The following is a 19,857-nucleotide window of genomic DNA, read 5'->3' as shown; positions in this document are numbered from 1 at the left end:
TAACCTCAGCATTCATCATGGTCAAGAAAGAGCTGGCCACATTTACAAATAGCAGCACGTTTATCAGCATTACATGCACACAGATATATCTAGTCCAAGAGTCAGCTGTAGAGAAAGCCATTTGCACAGTTCATAATGTGAACTTAAACTGCTATTGGGAATCTGCTGTACACCAAACTGAGCAATGCTGTTGTAAAAATCAGCTTGTTTAGAGTGTTTATTAACAACATTGAGAAACCTCAGAACTTTCATCAAAAGCAAGAAAAAGGGGTCGATACCATTTGTAAAAATAATATCACGCCCAAAAAATCTGAAATGGTTTTAAACTTCCACTTATCAAGAGACTACAGAGACAGCATTTACCTCAAAGGCTTACAAACTGACTGGCGATGAATTCGAAGTGAAGACGGTTCGTATCGTCTGTGTGACCCAGCTTGTCTGCAGGTGAGATATTGTCTGCCACTTGTAAAGATTAAAAAGCTTGCTGCCGAAGAACGGAGGCTTTCATGCTTATCACCTTTTGAAAGCAAACTAGAAATATATGGCTATATCCACCACAGCTATCTCCAGAGTGCAGCACAATGACCCAGACTCACAGCAGTAGGGCTATCTCCAGTTCTGGTTTATCTTGTACAGTTTCACAATTATAATGACCCTCCCCCACTGAGGTTACATATCCCCAGTGAAGGGGTGTGTCTGTAACTGCGGTTCCTGCAGGTGCCGGGGGGGTGGGGGGTGTTTACAGATTCCTGGGTTCTCCTCAGACATCTCTGTCAAAACAGTTGGGCAGATCAGACGTTAGAAATGGGACTCGCCTCCCCGGGGTCCACCCTGGTTAAATAAACAGGAGAAGTGAACTGAAACTGCTTTGACCCTCCTGGAGACAGAGGGGGTACTCCAGGGCAGACCCCTCCAGTCTGCTGGCTGCACTGAGGCCTCACTGCTGTGATGTCTTGTTTACACGTGAGTAACCGACCCCAGACGTTTATTTCGATGGCCGTGCCGATCGGGGAAGGGTCAGGCTTTCCTGCACTGGAATGCAGCCTGAGTTTAGACCTTAAGTCTGCCAGACCAGCAGCAGATATTGAATTGGATCCATAGGAAATGTTGTGCTCCAAAAAAAACCAATAGTGCGGTAGAGCATCGTCAAAGCACAGCACGGCACAGAACGCTGCTTTGAAAAAGAGCACTGTACTGTATGTGCAAAACTAAAAGAGCTGCAGCATTTTTAATGTTGTTGTAGTGTTAATCATACCTTTATCTGTATCAGTTGCAGTTTCTATAAAAATGCAGTGATTTATGTAATAAGTTATTTTAAATCCACATGGTAAGATCAGATGCAAAGGATGGAAACTTAATATGTAATGAAAATGAATTGAAAATACATCTGAAATCTCAGTAGTTAGCTACCACCCTGTACAGCAAATAACCATCAAGGTTCATTCAATCGAATCTCATGGACTGTATTGTCTGTGGTATTTCAACTTATTTAAAGGTGTTTTCATCACTCGGTCGTATAAAATAATAATAAAAAAAAAAACAGTCTAATACTGAGATTGTTAGCAATAAAAACAGACTATGCATAATCCTGTCACAGTGAGAAAAACGTACCATTTATTTGTTTGGTTTGTCTAACAACCCAGTTTCTTTCTGGCCTGTAATTGAAAACAGACGGTTTCATAAAAGTCCTTTGTTAGAACAAGAATCAACTGAAAGATGTGTTGAAGATTAAAGAAAAATCGAGCGACTGAAAAGACTACATTAAATTAAATTGGCTTAGTTTAAATTTTGCGAGCCCCCCTCCAGCACATTGTCATCAACTCTTGGTAGTGAAATGTTTGAGCAGCACTGATTGATTCTAGTGTAAATATTATAGAAATACTGGAAGGGAAAAGGGATGCCCATAGGGGACAGCAGGATAAAACAGGAAGCCTTTAATACGTTAAGCTGAACTCTGACGTGCCAGACGTGTTTGTCATTTCAGTAGAACTTACTGACCAATTGAAAACTTAACAAGCCATGTTATTGCTTGATTCTTGTTTTGTTTTGACAATAAATCTAATTTAAAAAGTCACTGTCACTCTGATTCTCAGCAAACTGGAACAATTTCAAATAAGCAAACAAACAGATTGTCTCCCTGACGCTCCTTATTCTTAGAATCTTGAAGCGCTCCCTTTGAAGCTGCACATGCTTTTTAATGAAGGGCAGAACCCCACCCTCCTGTAATGGGAACGGCCACCTCAGTTCAGCAGGCTATCATGGGAAAGCATTTCATGAAATAAAATAGCCAGGAAGTACAAAGCAATGCTCCCCAGAAGGCAGGGCCGAGGAGACAATAAAACAGGGACCCCCAAGTTAAGGGACCTTGGGGGGCAGAATTAAACACAAGCGATTTTAAAACAGGACTCTGTTGGGCACGCTCAGAGGTCAGAGGGCATGGAACACTGACATTAAATCACTACTGTCTAAACCAGCTCGCTGGGAGAGCGGTACATCACTTCCCCTCCAGCCCTGATGCACACCCGGCACAGCCTTCACATGGCTGCCCCTGCTCCAGCCTAGACCCTTTTGCAAAAACCCAGCCAAATACTGCAGTTGGAGGTCCCCAATCTGGAAATACATTTACAGGCAGGAACTGACAACATGTATAAATTACAAATGATGTTTTGATGGCCTTTTCATTTTTATGGTTCCCTTTTCTTTGTGGTTTTGGGAGCAGTTTAGCATAATAACCAACAAGGTATGGAAAGAAACTGCAGCATGTCTCCATAGTTACTGACACGCCCCGACAAGTTGATAGACAGCCAGAGAAGGGCATTGCTGATAGGTCGGGCTGCAAATCAACCATTCTAAACCCACCCCCCTTCAATATACGTTTTGGTTGTAGGTACATTTTTCAGGAAGAAAAAGAATAACAAACCTCACAAAAGCAATTAATACAGCAAGAACATCATGTTCCACATGTCTGCGCACAACACTGCAGCCCAACAGATTGTATTCAACATACGTTTTGAGATCACATACTCAGCAGCAACCCCCAGCTCAAATCATTGCTTAAACATCATTCACGAGAGGTTTTCTTTTTGTTTTTTGTTTACCCAGGAACAGTTCAGTAAAGCAATAGAGCAACTTATATAGCATTAGCACTCGTATTCACTCCTGTAGGGCTGGTTTCACGGCTCTGAAAAGCAGTAGAACAACTTCTATAGCATTAGCACTCGTATTTACTCCTGTAGGGCTGGTTTCACAGCTCTGAAAAGCAGTACAATAACTTATATAGCATTAGCACTCATATTCACTCCTGTAGGGCTGGTTTCACAGCTCTGAAAAGCAGTAGAACAACTTATATAGGATTAGCATCCGTACTCACTCCTGTAAGGCTGGTTTCACAGACCCCTAATCTTGGGCTACCTAATGTTATCTTTGGTAAGGTAGTTCAAGACTAGTGCTAATCGGGCTCTGTGAAACCGGTTGATTAAGATATAAAGCTGTTAGGGTAGAGGGATCACATACCTACAGTTAATATACAGAACAAAGAGCTCAGCATTCAAGCACAAGTTTACAATGGTGTTAGCAAGACATGCCACTGTTCAGACCATTAAATAAGACCCTGAACTCATCCAGGTGTGTCCAACTGGCTGGCTGTAATGACTTAAACTGCTTCGCAATGGGAGTCTATTGCAAAGGAAAAGCTGAAGTTGAAGAATGTGTTTTATGTGTTTTGGTATATCTGTTGCAATTCTCTGTGTTGTGATTGATGTAGGATACCCACTGTGGGAGCGATGCTGATCGTCTAGGGTATTAGTTTCCTGTACTGAAGCACACATCTTGCACGGGAAGATGTGAAAAATAGGTACATCTCACCGTATATGTCACAAATCAAGTCTGAAATGTAACATTTAAGCTATCTTTATAGACAGTCTGGCAGAATCGAAATATGTTTTATTTTTTTATTTATTTTCCATTTTGAACAGGAGAGAATCCTATTGAGACAAACCACCTTGTTTTCAAGGGGGTCCTGGGGACAACAAAACCGCAGCTGTTCATTCTCTCAGTCAGTTCAGATCACACTTCTTAGAGCAATAACTGGCGCAGCACAACACCCCAGCTGCTGTGCTTCCAGTTTTCATGGCATGTTGATCCCAGTACAGAATTGTGCAATCAGCAGATCTACAGAAAGCACATAGAACAGGACTGGTACTTCATTTCTGCTGCAGCAATCACATGGGCAAACCGGGTACTTTGAATATTGAGCTCCCCTTAACGTTATCATCAATTACCATGATTCTGAGGATGAAAATTAAAATGACGCCGATTTATTGTGCGTGCGTGCGTGTGTGTGTGTGTGTGTGTGTCTATATATATATATATGAACTTTATTTATCGTGTTCATGGTCTGTTTGTCAATTAACGTATGTTTTGTCAATCAATGAGTCTTGGATAACAGCTGCTTTTCTAATACAGTGCATGTTCGTTGAGGTTTCCCTAAAAGAAAATTGCTCAAATTTGCTGAAATACAGTTTGCAAGAGAAATGCAAACTATTTGAAGGCTTGTGTCGCTGCAGATCTTTCTAAGCACATAATACAAATGTGTTAATGTCTTGCTGTATCTAAATAAATCTCAACACTTCACAAACATCTTAAAAAATTTGTTTTTAATGAATTTAATGTATTTATTGGTTAAACAGGAATAATCCCATTGGGAACAACGCCTCATTTACAAGAATGTCCTGGCAAGATGAACAGAAACAGACAGCTGTAATTTCAAAGACTACTGTCTTTATTTTTAGGTCAGGGTGCAATCTCAGCCCATTTCAACCAATCACAACCTATTCCAGTCCAGTCATGGTCCATTTCAACCAATTGCAACCCATTCCAGTCCAGTCAAGGTCCATTTCAACCAATCACAACCCATTCCAGTCCAGTCATGGTCCATTTCAACCAACTGCAACCCATTCCAGGCCAGTCAAGGTCCATTTCAACCAATCACAACCCATTCCAGTCATGGTCCATTTCAACCAATCACAGCCAAGTCGTCACTGTCTTTTCAACCTAAACTAAGTCAATCAGACAATCACTTGGGCTCGTGCCTTCATCAGTACTCCAGTGAGGGTAGTAGCCGTGATATTTGTTTTACCGTATACAATGAGGGTTTGCGGGCGTGTCAGTGCTTTATTGGGGCACAGCTTGCCGTGATGGGGGAGAGGAGAAGGGGGAGAAGGAGGTCCACTTCCCCACCGGGAGTCATAGATTCCAGGCAGTGAGTGAAAACATTTCCTGGCAATGTGCCTCGCTCTGCATAATACTGCTCCCCCAGGCCCAGTTTGTGTGTATTAGTGAGGTCAATTCAGTTTGCTTTCAGATGGAAGCTGAGCGATGGTTAACATGTGCTGGGTGGCAGTGTTGGGTAATGGTGAGAGCAAACGCTTTGTGTTTTAAAAATACGATGGCGGGCAGGTCATACCTGTCAGATTTAGTCTATTCCAAAAGCATTAAAATAACAAACTGCAATCGTAAATGTACACAACAGGACCTCATATATGACTTATATTAATGCATATACAGTAAATGTATATTATTTTACATGTTTAATATAAAAAAAATTATAGGAAACGGGGCATTTGTATAATATTATAGAACTCAAAATAGATTGCATGTATAGTTTTACATAAATATTTATTTAAAACGTTCACCAGTGTCTTAGTGCTTATTGTTCATTGTGCTTAGAATCTGAAAAAATAAAAAAGCTGACACTGAAACCATGAATACTAAATCCATGCTTTAAACAGCTGTCTGCGAGCCAGCAATCAGCACTCCAGTGCCAGTTTGACCATCTGTGATCCATCACTTTAATACAAGAGGGGGTTTACTATTCTGGATACAAAACAAGATTGTTCTCCCTGGAACCTATGCATGCTCACATTTCATACTATTACCTTTCATTGATAGCGTGGGTATGCTTTTCACACACTTCCAAATTTTTTCAAGTTTTTTCGTGAGACATCAAGGGGAAAAAACTACATATCAAGCACAGGAAGGCTATACTGTAGTCAATGCAGGTACCTGAGTTTGCAAGCTATATAGAGATAGCCAAAGATTTAGCAATAAAACAAGTATTTTTGGTGCGGCCATTAGGTCCTATAATATGCTTTAAGATGTAAGCAACCCTATAGCTTTAATACAAGGGAATAACAAAAAGGGAATAATTTGTCTGCTGTTTCGTTCTTGTGTGAGGCATGCAACTTTACAGGCTTTTGTAAAGTGAGTGAACGGGGTACTCTGATTGGCTAGGGACGAAAACACGTGTTCAGTATAATCGATTGCATTCTGATTTATTTTTCCATCTTTCATTTGTACAGACAGTTTCACCCACATATCCCCTGCCTATGGGACACGTTCATTGGCGTATCCAAGTGGAATTCTATGCAGGTATCTTGAAAGAGTTTCAAGTGCCATGGCATCTTACTGAAGTCTAGAAGAATTACAGAAGCAATTATATGACAAAAACAATGTTGGGCCATGAGTCTAAAGCTGTGGACGGAATGCAGAAATGCTTAATACTTTTCACAGGTACAAGCATAGCAAAGTGTAGTAAAGCATAGGCAAGCAACAGTACAGCTCAGAAAATATATGGGGAAACCCAAATTGGTATATGGTATATGGGAAGCTCCATTTAGAATACGGTGTCCAGCTCTAATCACATCGTTGCAGACTCTTTTTTTTCTGTTGAAGAGTACACTACACTGTGTAAAGTTAAAGAACACAGGCTATGTTATTAGCGAAGGGGCCAGCCGTGAGTTGGAGCAGAGGCTGCGCTGGAGTTAACAGCAAGGGACGAGCCCTGGTGGGACACACAGCACTCCATTCAACAAGGTCCACACTAACCAGCTGCTTTGAAGCAAAGTCAACCAGCACCAAAATCACTCTCATTGCAAAACAAATCATTAGCACACTCAGGTAGACATACACTTTGAAAAAGAAAATATAAGAAAATATTTGACTTCTTTTAATAAGGAACGCGTTCAATGCTGTTCACTGTGTAGAACTGTTAATGTAAATGTCTTTGTCAATTCAGCCCTGAACTGATGCCACCTTGCACAATGGATTACAAACCTCTCCTGCCCTCTAGTGTATCGCTGGAGCAATAAAAGAAGCTTAAGCGGTAGATCAAGCAATTGCAAACTACAAATACAATGTAAAGAGAGAGAACGTCTTTTTGCGAAGCAATGATTCGTGCTGATGCTCTTCCGACTGAGAACACTTCAAATGAATTGCATTGCCCTGCATGGAATCATCACACAAAATACAATAACATCTGTTGAAAAGATAAATACACCAAACCTGTAAAAATAACAAGACATGTTTGGTTCACCAGGGTTTATTTAAAACTGCCATCCTTTAACCTCCCCCTTATTAATATTCCACTGTTACCACTTTTACATCGTTCATACACAAGGAGTTGTCTGGGAGTCCGTTCTATGAAGGAAGAACCCAGAATGCCACTTTTTAAACTTGTTCAGTGTTTGAGATGCTGCAGGAACCAGAGGACTGTGTTCATGAAGCAATCAGACACTGTGTCCACCTTGGAGAGGGAGTGGCCATCTCCTGGGTACCACAGCAACCTGAGGGATTGAAAAGCCAAAGTGACGACCAAGCCAATGGAAGAGAGCTTTCAGGTGTAGAGAGGAGTGGCTGGGGTCCCTCTCGGCCAATTACAATATTCTCCTCAAACCCCACTCAAAAATATATTTTTGCTAAACTGCCTTCTATATGATAAAAAGTATGTATTGATAGTAATTATAAGGCTGACACAACAAACTTCCTCCCAAATTAAATTTAAGCATTTCAGTGACACACATCCTGTACCACGACTATATATGCATAATCAATGCTGCAGTATCTGTAACACAAAAAATAAAATTCTATTTGATCTGCAGACAAACAGACGCCTCCATCCAGCTGAACAACGTTTGTAGCAAGATTCAGGATCAACGTGCACAAACACACATATCCGACAAAAAAGCACTAGCTATCCCACCCCCTACCTGATGGGGGCGCTCCTGCTCTTCAGTGCCCGGTACAGCTCTATTCCCTGATGTGGGGAGACCCTCTTGTCTTTTCCTCCCAGCATGAGCAGCACAGGCGTCTTTATCTGTGGACAGAAGCACTGTATCTTTCTAGCGGTGCCAGATGTTGTGTTTTGTGAATTGTGTGCTCCCTGGAGGTATTGATGGCACTTACCTGCTCTGCATGGATGATGGGTGAGCAATTCAGCATGGTGGCCAGGGCTTCTGCAGTGGGCAGCCGGCCAAACGAATAGTCCAGTCCCACTGCGGTGTACCTCCTGATGATAAACAAAGGGCAAAGGTCCAGTCCTGCAGGTTTTAAAATCAATTTCCCTGCACTTGGTTTGCATGGCCCTCAAGCTTTCTTTGCTATACAGAAAGAAACCCTTTACAGTTAGAACTACACTTGCTGTGCCAAAGGACCCTTCCCTGAAGAAGAGAGCAGGTGTATCCCGTTTCCAGTGGAGTAGAGCCTGTGCCAGTGCTCACCAGTCTGGAATGTCACTGGTCCCCAGCAGTGCTCACCAGTCTGGAATGTCACTGGCCCCCAGCAGTGCTCACCAGTCTGGAATGTCACTGGCCCCCAGCAGTGCTCACCAGTCTGGAATGTCACTGGCCCCCAGCAGTGCTCACCAGTCTGGAATGTCACTGGCCCCCAGCAGTGCTCACCAGTCTGGAATGTCACTGGTCCCCAGCAGTGTGGCGTAGTTGATGACAGGGTTCCTCATGGCACAGGCGCGGTAGAAATCAGGGTGCTGACCAATTAGGTGGCAGGCCAGGAATCCTCCATGGGATCCGCCCAACACGCTCACTCGCTCGGGGTCGAGGGTCGCATCGCTCTGCAGCAGGGTCAGGACGGCTCTCTGGAACAGGGGGGGGAGCATCGGGTATGAAATGGAGGAAATATACAACCTGGTACAACTGCCAGGTCCTTATGTGTGCTCTTTTAAAGTGCTAGAGAGCTCTAGTTGGAGGAAATAATAACTCTTTATTGTATTGCTGTCTTTACCTGCATGTCCTTCACATCCTGGCTCCCTACGTTCCCAATCAAGGACATAATGCTGTCCTGGCCGAACCCAGTAGAGCCTCGATAATTCACTGCAAATGGAACCAGTCCAGACTCATTTCAGAATGTTACATTTAAGAAGCATGTGATTGCATTTTATAAACTCTTTAACTTATCGCAAGCTTCTGCTCTGTTGTAGTTATCTATCACTAAAAATCGATGTTTTTTTTTTCTCTGTTCGATACATGCGTAATTGTTCAGATTCTCTCTCTCTGGAACATGGTTTGCGCTGCTAAGAAATGAGCCCCTCCCTGGTAAACACCAGAAAAAAAATTGGACCATCTCCTTCTAGCTTCTCAGTCAGCTGAGTGTCAACACCGTTTGTTTTTTTTGTTTGGTTTTTTACAGCAGATTCCTGATCGAATACCCCAGTTAGAAGAACCACCAACTGAGGGTCTGTATTGCATAATCAGCTGGTGAATCAGCAGGCTGACGTGATCCACGAGGGATGTTCTATAGTGTTGATGCCTGGGATCCCTGGAGCCCAGTGCTGTTCATTCTGTGCGTTGATCGTGTGGTACTGTATCAGAACAGAGCAAGTGCTCAGTCAAGGACAGTTGAGACCAGTGTTATGTGTTCATCTGGGGTGTCCAGGCTAGCGTCTACTCACCCAGCAGCACTGCGAATCCCGTCCGAACAAAGACCGCAGATAACATCTGCCACTCTGCCACAAACACTGAGTGGGGTCCACCTGCAAGAGCACAGTTCACACAGTTTAGAGCAAAAGATTATCAAACTGGGACTTGGAGAGCCCAGGGTAAACCCATCTGTATTCACTGCCCGTGTTATGAATGGATCCACTCCACTTCATATCCTCACATGCAGCATGGCTCACCGTGTGCCTGTACAATCAAGGGCACTTGCTCTCCCGGCTTCACCTTCCTGGGTTTTAACAGCAGGGCATCGAAATCCAGACCAGCTGCGACAAAACAAGGTTGAGATCTACTTTGATTTTGAATCTTTGGGAACGTGAACGCTGCAGCACTCCACATTTGTAAAGGGGCCTGGAGAGCTAGCTGTGTTCCTCCTTACGGTAGTCCCTGTTCTCCTCTTCAGGTGGGGGGGTGATGTCCAGGACCTTCCACTCGAGGTCTGGGATCGGCTGAGCTTCGTCCAGGGCCACCCAGGAAACCCCCGATTCTGACCCCGCGGAGGGGAGGAACCCCACTTTCTGAACGAGGTGACAGCAACGAGCATTTCAAATCAGCAAGATTCCAGCACGTCTCAAACACAGAACGAGACTGGTTCCAGTGACAGCCACCTCGTATAGATGAACTGAACAGAAACCTCAACCTCATGGATCGTCTCAGCTAATCAGGGTCCCTGTACGGCCTGCTACAGCTAATGGCACTTAGTGGAAGCTACTTTAAATGGAAACCAACATTTCAAGCAGGCTAAAGCAATTCAGTCAAAAACATTTGAAAAATGTTATTTGCTAAAAAAGAGATGATCTTAATAACCTTGGGCCATTTATAAATTATTTAAAACAGTATTAAGATTTGTCGCTAGTTAGATCAACTGAATACACGGCATTGTCTTACAGCCTGTACAGCTGAAGAACACAGACAGAGTGGGACAGTGTTATGAGTGCGACTGGCTGCTGCTCACTGACATGGGGGTCAGAGTCACTGAGAAAGAGGTCTTACCAGGCAAGGTGGGCAGTTAAGGGATGAACAGCTGACCACCATCAGATCCTGCTCAACGGTCAGCAGTGTCCAGCTCTCAAAATCAGAGTCTACAAAACAGAACAAGAAGATTGTTTTGGTGTCTGTCAGCTTGCTTTTATCTGTCTGGCCAAAGTTAACTCCCGCCTCACTTAGCAAGCAGTAGTAGTAGTGAGTGCAGTACACATACTGGTAGTTAGAGGTGTCACACTTCTTGTATTTATATCCACCGCAAAGATTTCCTGTAAGAGAAAAGGGGAGAAAAAAGATAAAACGAGGCAGCTGATAGTTTGATTAGAATAGTGCTTGGTTACAGTGTGGAATGCAGTGTGTTTGAGTAGCTCAGTGTTTAAGGAAGGCCGTGTGTTTGAGTTGCTCAGTGGTTATGAAGGCAGTGTGTTTGAGTTGCTCAGTGGTTATGAAGGCAGTGTGTTTGAGTAGCTCAGTGGTTATGAAGGCAGTGTGTTTGAGTAGCTCAGTGGTTATGGAAGGCAGTGTGTTTGAGTTGCTCAGTGGTTATGATGGCAGTGTGTTTGAGTTGCTCAGTGGTTATGATGGCAGTGTGTTTGAGTTGCTCAGTGGTTATGAAGGCAGTGTGTTTGAGTAGCTCAGTGGTTATGAAGGCAGTGTGTTTGAGTTGCTCAGTGGTTATGAAGGCAGTGTGTTTGAGTTGCTCAGTGGTTATGATGGCAGTGTGTTTGAGTTGCTCAGTGGTTATGAAGGCAGTGTGTTTGAGTTGCTCAGTGGTTATGAAGGCAGTGTGTTTGAGTTGCTCAGTGGTTATGAAGGCAGTGTGTTTGAGTAGCTCAGTGGTTATGATGGCAGTGTGTTTGAGTTGCTCAGTGGTTATGAAGGCAGTGTGTTTGAGTTGCTCAGTGGTTATGAAGGCAGTGTGTTTGAGTTGCTCAGTGGTTATGATGGCAGTGTGTTTGAGTTGCTCAGTGGTTATGATGGCAGTGTGTTTGAGTTGCTCAGTGGTTATGATGGCAGTGTGTTTGAGTTGCTCAGTGGTTATGAAGGCAGTGTGTTTGAGTTGCTCAGTGGTTATGATGGCAGTGTGTTTGAGTTGCTCAGTGGTTATGAAGGCAGTGTGTTTGAGTTGCTCAGTGGTTATGATGGCAGTGTGTTTGAGTTGCTCAGTGGTTATGAAGGCAGTGTGTTTGAGTTGCTCAGTGGTTATGATGGCAGTGTGTTTGAGTTGCTCAGTGGTTATGATGGCAGTGTGTTTGAGTTGCTCAGTGGTTATGAAGGCAGTGTGTTTGAGTTGCTCAGTGGTTATGATGACAACAACTCATCCGAGATGTGCACAAGCAATACCTATCGCAGTGGTGTTTGAGTTGCTCAGTGGTTAGTGTGCCTTGAGGCTCAGTGTGTTTGTCACCAGTAGTGGTCAACTTCCGAGTCACCAATGTCTTGAGTACTCAACCGTCGTCACATGAAGGCGAGTGTGTTTCCGTCACTCAGTCGAGTTCACAATACCACACAACGTCAACGAGTTACTTCCGTCGTTTGAGTTGCTCAGTGGTTATGAGTAGGCAGTGTGTTTGAGTTGCTCAGTGGTTATGGAAGGCAGTGTGTTTGAGTTGCTCAGTGGTTATGATGGCAGTGTGTTTGAGTTGCTCAGTGGTTATGAAGGCAGTGTGTTTGAGTTGCTCAGTGGTTATGATGGCAGTGTGTTTGAGTTGCTCAGTGGTTATGAAGGCAGTGTGTTTGAGTTGCTCAGTGGTTATGAAGGCAGTGTGTTTGAGTTGCTCAGTGGTTATGATGGCAGTGTGTTTGAGTTGCTCAGTGAGTTAGTGATGGCAGTGTGTTTGAGTTGCTCAGTGGTTATGAAGGCAGTGTGTTTGAGTTGCTCAGTGGTTATGAAGGCAGTGTGTTTGAGTTGCTCAGTGGTTATGAAGGCAGTGTGTTTGAGTTGCTCAGTGGTTATGAAGGCAGTGTGTTTGAGTTGCTCAGTGGTTATGATGGCAGTGTGTTTGAGTTGCTCAGTGGTTATGATGGCAGTGTGTTTGAGTTGCTCAGTGGTTATGATGGCAGTGTGTTTGAGTTGCTCAGTGGTTATGATGGCAGTGTGTTTGAGTTGCTCAGTGGTTATGATGGCAGTGTGTTTGAGTTGCTCAGTGGTTATGATGGCAGTGTGTTTGAGTTGCTCAGTGGTTATGAAGGCAGTGTGTTTGAGTTGCTCAGTGGTTATGATGGCAGTGTGTTTGAGTTGCTCAGTGGTTATGATGGCAGTGTGTTTGAGTTGCTCAGTGGTTATGAAGGCAGTGTGTTTGAGTTGCTCAGTGGTTATGATGGCAGTGTGTTTGAGTTGCTCAGTGGTTATGATGGCAGTGTGTTTGAGTTGCTCAGTGGTTATGATGGCAGTGTGTTTGAGTTGCTCAGTGTGTTTGATGCTCAGTGGTTGGCAGTGTGTTTGAGTTGCTCAGTGGTTATGATGGCAGTGTGTTTGAGTTGCTCAGTGGTTATGATGGCAGTGTGTTTGAGTTGCTCAGTGGTTATGAAGGCAGTGTGTTTGAGTTGCTCAGTGGTTAGAAGGCAGTGTGTTTGAGTTGCTCAGTGGTTAAGAGTTCTAGAACACAATACCTTCCTGCTTCTTCTGGGAGCGGTAAAGAGGACTCTCTGACTGTCTTCAGACCAGCAACGTTTAGGCAAAGCAAAGCCGTACAGCCCGGCAAATTCATCTTAAGAAAATAAAAATAAAAATAAATTATTATTATTATTATTATTATTATTATTATTATTATTATTATTATTATTATTTATAGTCTGTCACACTGCAAATATTTTTTTAAGTTATCTTCTCAAGAAAAAACAACACATTTATAAGATACATTCTTAATTACTGTTAATTAATAATGACTAACGATCACAGTCGCTGTGCATTCAAAAGACAACTTTCACGCTCACCTACCTGCCTTGGGTCGCTTCACAATATCCACCAGCATGGAGGTCTCCTTAGATTGCCAATCGTACTGCAAGACAATAGAGAGCAACCTTAAACAGTGACAGAGGAGAGAGTCTGGGAGTGAGAGAGTGAGAGAGGAGAGAGTCTGGGGGAGAGGAGAGAGTCTGAGAGAGGAGTCTGGGAGTGAGAGTGCATTAGAAAGAGCCTGAGAGTGAGAGAGGAGAGAGTCTGGGGGAGAGGAGAGAATCTGAGAGAGGAGTCTGGGAGTGAGAGTGCATTGGAGAGAGCCTGAGAGTGAGAGAGGAGACAGTCTGGGGGAGAGGAGAGTCTGAGAGAGAGGAGAGAGGAGAGAGTCTGGGAGTGAGAGTGCATTGGAGAGAGCCTGAGAGTGAGAGAGGAGAGAGTCTGGGGGAGAGGAGAGAATCTGAGAGAGGAGTCTGGGAGTGAGAGTGCATTGGAGAGAGCCTGAGAGTGAGAGAGGAGACAGTCTGAGAGAGAGGAGAGAGTCTGAGAGAGAGAGGAGAGAGTCTGAGAGAGAGGAGAGAGTCTGGGAGTGAGAGTGCATTGGAGAGAGCCTGAGAGTGAGAGAGGAGAGATTCTGGGGGAGAGGAGAGAGTCTGAGAGTGAGAGAGGAGAGAGTATGGGGGAGAGGAGAGAGTCTGAGAGAGAGGAGAGAGGAGAGAGTCTGGGAGTGAGAGTGCATTGGAGAGATCCTGAGAGTGAGAGAGGAGAGAGTCTGGGGGAGAGGAGAGAGAGGAGAGAGGAGAGAGTCTGGGAGTGAGAGTGCATTGGAGAGAGCCTGAGAGTGAGAGAGGAGAGAGTCTGGGGGAGAGGAGAGAGTCTGAGAGAGAGGAGAGAGGAGAGAGTCTGGGAGTGAGAGTGCAGTGGACAGCAATCTTTCCACAGCGACAGTGTTAGAGGGTGGAGGAGTTTAACATTTCCACTCAACCCTTTGAATTTAAACAGAGATCCAGATCTCCCTGGCATCCTAGTTTAATTAAAATACCCTACCAAGGTGACATAAGTCCCAGATCCCTACAAACGGGGACAAGGCATACAGTACTCAAAAACAGAGGCTGGAGCTCCTTCGATCTGCCTAAACTGCTATGCAGTAGGAAAAAAGAATGTTTAACAATGACTGGATACTGACCAGCAGGAGGCGCTGACACTGGCTGTGGGGCCCGAAGACATCCTGCTCAAGATAGACAATGTAGCGTTGGTCAGGGCTGAGTCGAGGGGACGAGACAGAGCAAGCATCTGAGGACAGCAGCTCTGAAGAGAGAGAGAGACAGAGAGACGGGGGACAACAGAGACAGGGACAGACAGAAAGATTCAGAGATTCAGTCCTTGTGTCTTCTATTAAATAAAACCCAACATCACATTTACAACAGCATGACAACTGGAACACCCTGATGACTCACCACATTTGCTTTTTTGCAGGTCAACATAAAACAATGCAGACCTACGAGGAATAAAAACAAAATGGAATCTTTGTTAACCCCTTACAATTTACACTGGCAAATGCACTGATCTTCCATTGACCAACGGAAACGATCTGAAAAGTTAAGTTTTTTTCAGATATTGCAAATTCTTCAAACAACCAGAACTTGAGACAGAAGCGGAACCAACAGTCCAGGTCTACTTGGGTCCTACTGTACCTCCTGTTGTAACAGAACTTCAGTCCGAGTCGGAAAGGCTCGTGCCACCACCCTACAAACCCAACCCCACTGTCGCCCGGGGCCCAGAAAGGCTGCAATAGACACAGGAAAGTCATTAAGCATTAACTTGTATGTAATACACACTGCAACTTCAAATCAACCACAGTGCTTGCAGAGTTTTATTTTAACATTTAGAATGTTTCTCTCTGTGATCGTCAGGCTGTAAATCAGTACCACAACGTAACACAGAGAAAACAAACTGAAAAAAAGGGTTAGCCCAAAAAACATTGCTGTGCATAATTATTAGCCTACTTCAGTTTGCTTAACTTTACAAGCAGAAGTTACCGTTTTACCACACTCTCTTCTGCAATAGTCTCTGCTATTGCTGTAGTGTACTGATCACACTACTCCTTGCCAAGACAAGCCAGCACATTCTACTGAATACACCTGGAATGCATCGCCCCTATGTTTTTAGGGGTAACAATTTGTGTATAGGTTCAGTCTACTGCAATGGACCATTTTGATTGGGTCAGAATGTATTATTGTGCATTTATTGAGAATTATATTTTATTACCAATCAGCACAATCCCATCTCTCCTTGCAACCCTGCTCTGTCCATACCTGCCCAGGTGACACATGCCCTGGGACCCCCTGCAAAACAGAGATGCTGCTCTTCTCTGTGTCAGCAACACACAGAACTGGGACCCGTTTGCTGGAGAGCCCCTCTCCCCAGTCTTCACTGTACTCGGGCTTATCCCCCTGTAAAAAACAGCACAAAGTACAGCTGAGGGGGGCTAGCTGGCGCAACAGAAATCCAGCATCAAGAAACATCTGAATGGCAGCGGGTGGCCAGGTCAGCTTACCCAGCTCATTTTGCAGTATGTATTTTATTTCATGTACCTTCTGCATTTCTTCATCTGCTCCAGCTTTTTTCTCCTTGTTCCCCTCTGGCCACGCCCCTTCGTTCTCATTGATCGTCCCGCAGGCTCGAAAGAAGGACTCTGTTGTCTTCTGCTGCCTCTCAGCCACGTAGAGAAGACTGCACTTGGAGTGCGACCAGGCAAGCACCCCGAACTGACCTGCCACGAGAGACCATCAGCCACAGCAAACAAGACACCCTGGTCTGATTCATATTCAACTGCTAGAATGGAGAGAAACTTTAAAAGGTCAAAGAGTCCTTGACTATTGCTTTACCTGAATGGAGATGAATATTAGAAATATCTCATGATAGTCTAACTTTCATAGAATTTAATCAAAGGATATATACATACAGTATGAGCCACAGAGATGAACTTCTCACACGGGCCCCATTTAGCTCGCTGTACATCTAAGGTTAAACAGATTTGCATACCTACATCTGCAATACTATTTCTGCTTGGACTGTGTGCTTTTCAGCAATATGAGGACACGCAGACAGACAGGCAGACAGACTTCTACCTTCTTCATACACCTTGCCATGAATTTTTAGATGGGTCAGGTCAGTGCTTCTCTTCAAGCCGTTCCTGCTCCATATCTGCAGAGAGAAGTGAGCAGTGAGCAAAGACAAGAAACTTGGACCCTTCCCTTCTTAGGAAAGCTGAAGTATAGTTGTAGGTGAGACAGGACGTACCTCTTACAGCTTTCCGTGCACTGATGAAATATGTTTTCTAGTGGGGAGTGCATTTTAACATTGTCCTTATCTCAAGCCTCTGCACAGCAGACAGATCAGTATGACGTTAAAGGATGCGGGTATTTCAGTCCTCTACTGTTTCAATTATTAAAACTGATCCCTGTGTTTTCAGTGAAGTAGATTCTTTGTTTCTTCACAGCTGCCCTATACTTGAACCTCTCTCCACTTCTGGGTCACAACATACCTCCAGGAACTGTTTCTCCTCCCCTTGGTGACCGATTTCCCTCACGACAGCTTTCAGAGTTCCAGAAGGGGACTGGCTGCTAAGCAACCTGAAGAACAAAAGTGAAGCACCAAACATTTAAAAACAAATACCACCACTGTACAAAAACAGGGGAGTTGAACGCTGAGATGTAATTATTGTCCCAAGCTCTCTCTTCTCAACACTGAAGCATACGTACTCTCTCTTTGTCTCGGTGCAATGCCCTGGAGAGACTGAGTGCAGCACTGACTTCTCTTCACACAGCAGGGTGTGCCGTCGACAGAACCGGACCAACTCGCCTCTCTCCACAACACCCTGGCTCCATTCTGAAACAATCAGAGAACCAAGATACTAAAAAGACAGCAAGACTGGGTTTTGGAACATTCTGACTGCTGCCATTGACTGGATATTTCTGTTTGCATCTGTTAGCCAGGGGATTAGTTTATACTGTTGCACGCTCTTCTGTAAGGGTTCGAGGCCTCCCTCTAATCAAGAGTGTATTTCTTGTGCACTCTTTACTCTTCGCAAGTCATATTATGCAATTAAATAAAAATAAAATACAGACGAAAAGCTGATATTAATGTTTTTAATGTGTATGTAGATTCTGTTGTGGTTTAGATACTTGCAAGTCTTTATTATTGATATTCTCAGTGTGAGATCTGTGCTCTCAGTGATATTGCAAGTGTGTTACTGCTAATAGGTTCCAATTGGGATGTGACCGATAAGAGTGACATGAATGCCCCTCTCAAACGCCACTGTTGTTGAACAAGGGATCCCTGAGTGCCTCACATTAGCCCAGCCACAACCATGTGGTGTGCAGGGATAGTCACACTTCCAGTTGCCGATTTTGAGTAGGGATCCCACAGGTATACCACATTGGTCCTGGCACACGAGTCGGTTAGCAGGGACTGCTTGATGCATCTCACCACCCAGAAGAAGCCCCCACTTACCAGGCAGCCACAGAACTTGAGCGGAAGGCACCTGCAGGCCTGGCCTTTGTCCTGAAGGAACGCTAGCAACTGCTCTGATCTACACAATAGCGAGCAACAGAGTAATGAGAATGTCACAGGCCGTGAAGCTGTGGTGTGCGTTTCAATGTGCAAGGTACCTGTGTTGATGTTAATGTATCTACCACCCTGGACTGATGGCACTCCTGGTTCTATGCTGGCCCTCAATGGGGAGGGGAACTGGCTGTACTCCCTGTACACAGCACTGATCGCCTGTGGAGCTGTGAGAATCTGCACAGCAAAAGAGATGGTAATGCAGGAGATGATATCACTGAGGAACTGTAAATTCATTATTTTAATAACTAGCTACAGTTATTATATGACTATCAAAAGAATTTGTTTTCAGTTGGTCAGTTACTTTTCTTCTTCATTGAGTACTTGTGGTGACTGATGAGTATCCTGCTGGCTCCAGATTCTCCTTGGATAGAGAGCACTGGGTGAATGAAATTTCTCAGCCCTAGTTATCATGCTGTACAATAGTAATACTATTTTTTTACAGTCATCTTTTAAGCTTTTATGAAAGTTTGTGATTCAAGTCAGCGACATGGTATTTTAAGACACATTTCCAAGTGTCACATTCTGTAAATGTTGGTCTTTGTATAAATCAATAACTACCTCTGCGTGGGTGAATAATCACATCCTCCTTTTCTGCTGATTTAGCTGTATAATAATAACATGCTACAAAACGTAGCCATAATATTTTAGTTAAGCAGTACAGTCGTATTTCTGATAAACGAACTCGAAACAGCATAGCACTGAAACGGAAAATCAGAATCATAAAATGAATTTGAAGAACAACCGTTAGGGTATAATGCATGGTACCGGTAGCTTTAATGACAGACTGAGGACGAGATTCATCTGCAGTTCCAACAAAGGTAAAGTAACTTTCTTTACATTTCCGAACTTTTTGTTTTTTACTCGATGATGAACCTGCACAATCACTGTCTTTTTTCACACACCACAAACCGATCCATTTAATGTACTGGTGGAGGTGTACAAACCGGCGAGAACAGAACTGTCGCTGTATTTATTATTATTATTATTATTATTATTATTATTATTATTATTAATAAACACTTTAAATTTTTTTAATTGCTGCAATTACGATATTATTAAACGCTTACAGTGCCCCCCTAGAAAGTTTCACACGCCCCACCCCGGTTGGAAACCGAGGGGTTACAGTGTAACAGCTTCTCTACCCATTCTACTGCGCGTAAACTTTCAGCAAAAAACTTAACCATGTTTATTGAGAGTGTCTGCTTCCGTGCTGATCAATTCAAACAAACGGTCTGCCTTGTAAACTTTAAAAAAGAAATTCAGGACCTTCAGTTAAATGGTATACTGTACCTTACTCTCCATATCAGAAACGCGAAGCATACCCGGCATGCATGGCTTACACCACCTGCTGAGAAGTGGGAGGAGGATTTAAAAAAAAAAGAATAAATGAAATTAAATAAGAAACACGAGCAAATTCAATAGCTTTTCAAAATGTTATACGTTTATGCACGATTTTGAGATTATATATATATATATGTATTTATATTCAAATTTATATATCAAATATGATTATCGATTTCGTATTTTAATTTTTATATAAATTGTTTAAAACATACCCCC

The 19,857-nt window shown here is 43.6% G+C and overlaps 1 protein-coding gene across 1 annotated transcript; it reads right to left on the bottom strand.

Moving 5' to 3' along the window:
• Positions 1-7,367: 7,367 nt before the first annotated feature.
• LOC121328622 (acylamino-acid-releasing enzyme-like) lies at positions 7,368-19,649 on the bottom strand. Its single transcript, XM_041273468.1, has 22 exons — positions 19,588-19,649; positions 18,342-18,471; positions 17,433-17,559; positions 17,216-17,303; positions 16,800-16,875; positions 16,263-16,441; positions 15,984-16,121; positions 15,363-15,454; positions 15,126-15,166; positions 14,855-14,976; positions 13,711-13,771; positions 13,383-13,480; positions 10,987-11,038; positions 10,779-10,867; positions 10,165-10,303; positions 9,968-10,051; positions 9,743-9,823; positions 9,076-9,164; positions 8,736-8,929; positions 8,242-8,344; positions 8,046-8,152; positions 7,368-7,622 (listed from the first exon to the last, which is right to left on the bottom strand). The coding sequence occupies exons 1-22, from the start codon at positions 19,624-19,626 to the stop codon at positions 7,517-7,519; spliced, it is 2,235 nt and encodes a 744-aa protein (XP_041129402.1). The 5' UTR covers positions 19,627-19,649; the 3' UTR covers positions 7,368-7,516.
• Between the last annotated feature and the right edge of the window lie 208 nt (positions 19,650-19,857).

The sequence above is a fragment of the Polyodon spathula genome, chromosome 16 (genome assembly GCF_017654505.1).
Source record: "Polyodon spathula isolate WHYD16114869_AA chromosome 16, ASM1765450v1, whole genome shotgun sequence".
Classification (NCBI taxonomy): domain Eukaryota; kingdom Metazoa; phylum Chordata; class Actinopteri; order Acipenseriformes; family Polyodontidae; genus Polyodon; species Polyodon spathula.
The sequence above is the reverse complement of the archived record's forward strand: the minus strand, read 5'-3'. Positions and strand labels throughout refer to the sequence as shown.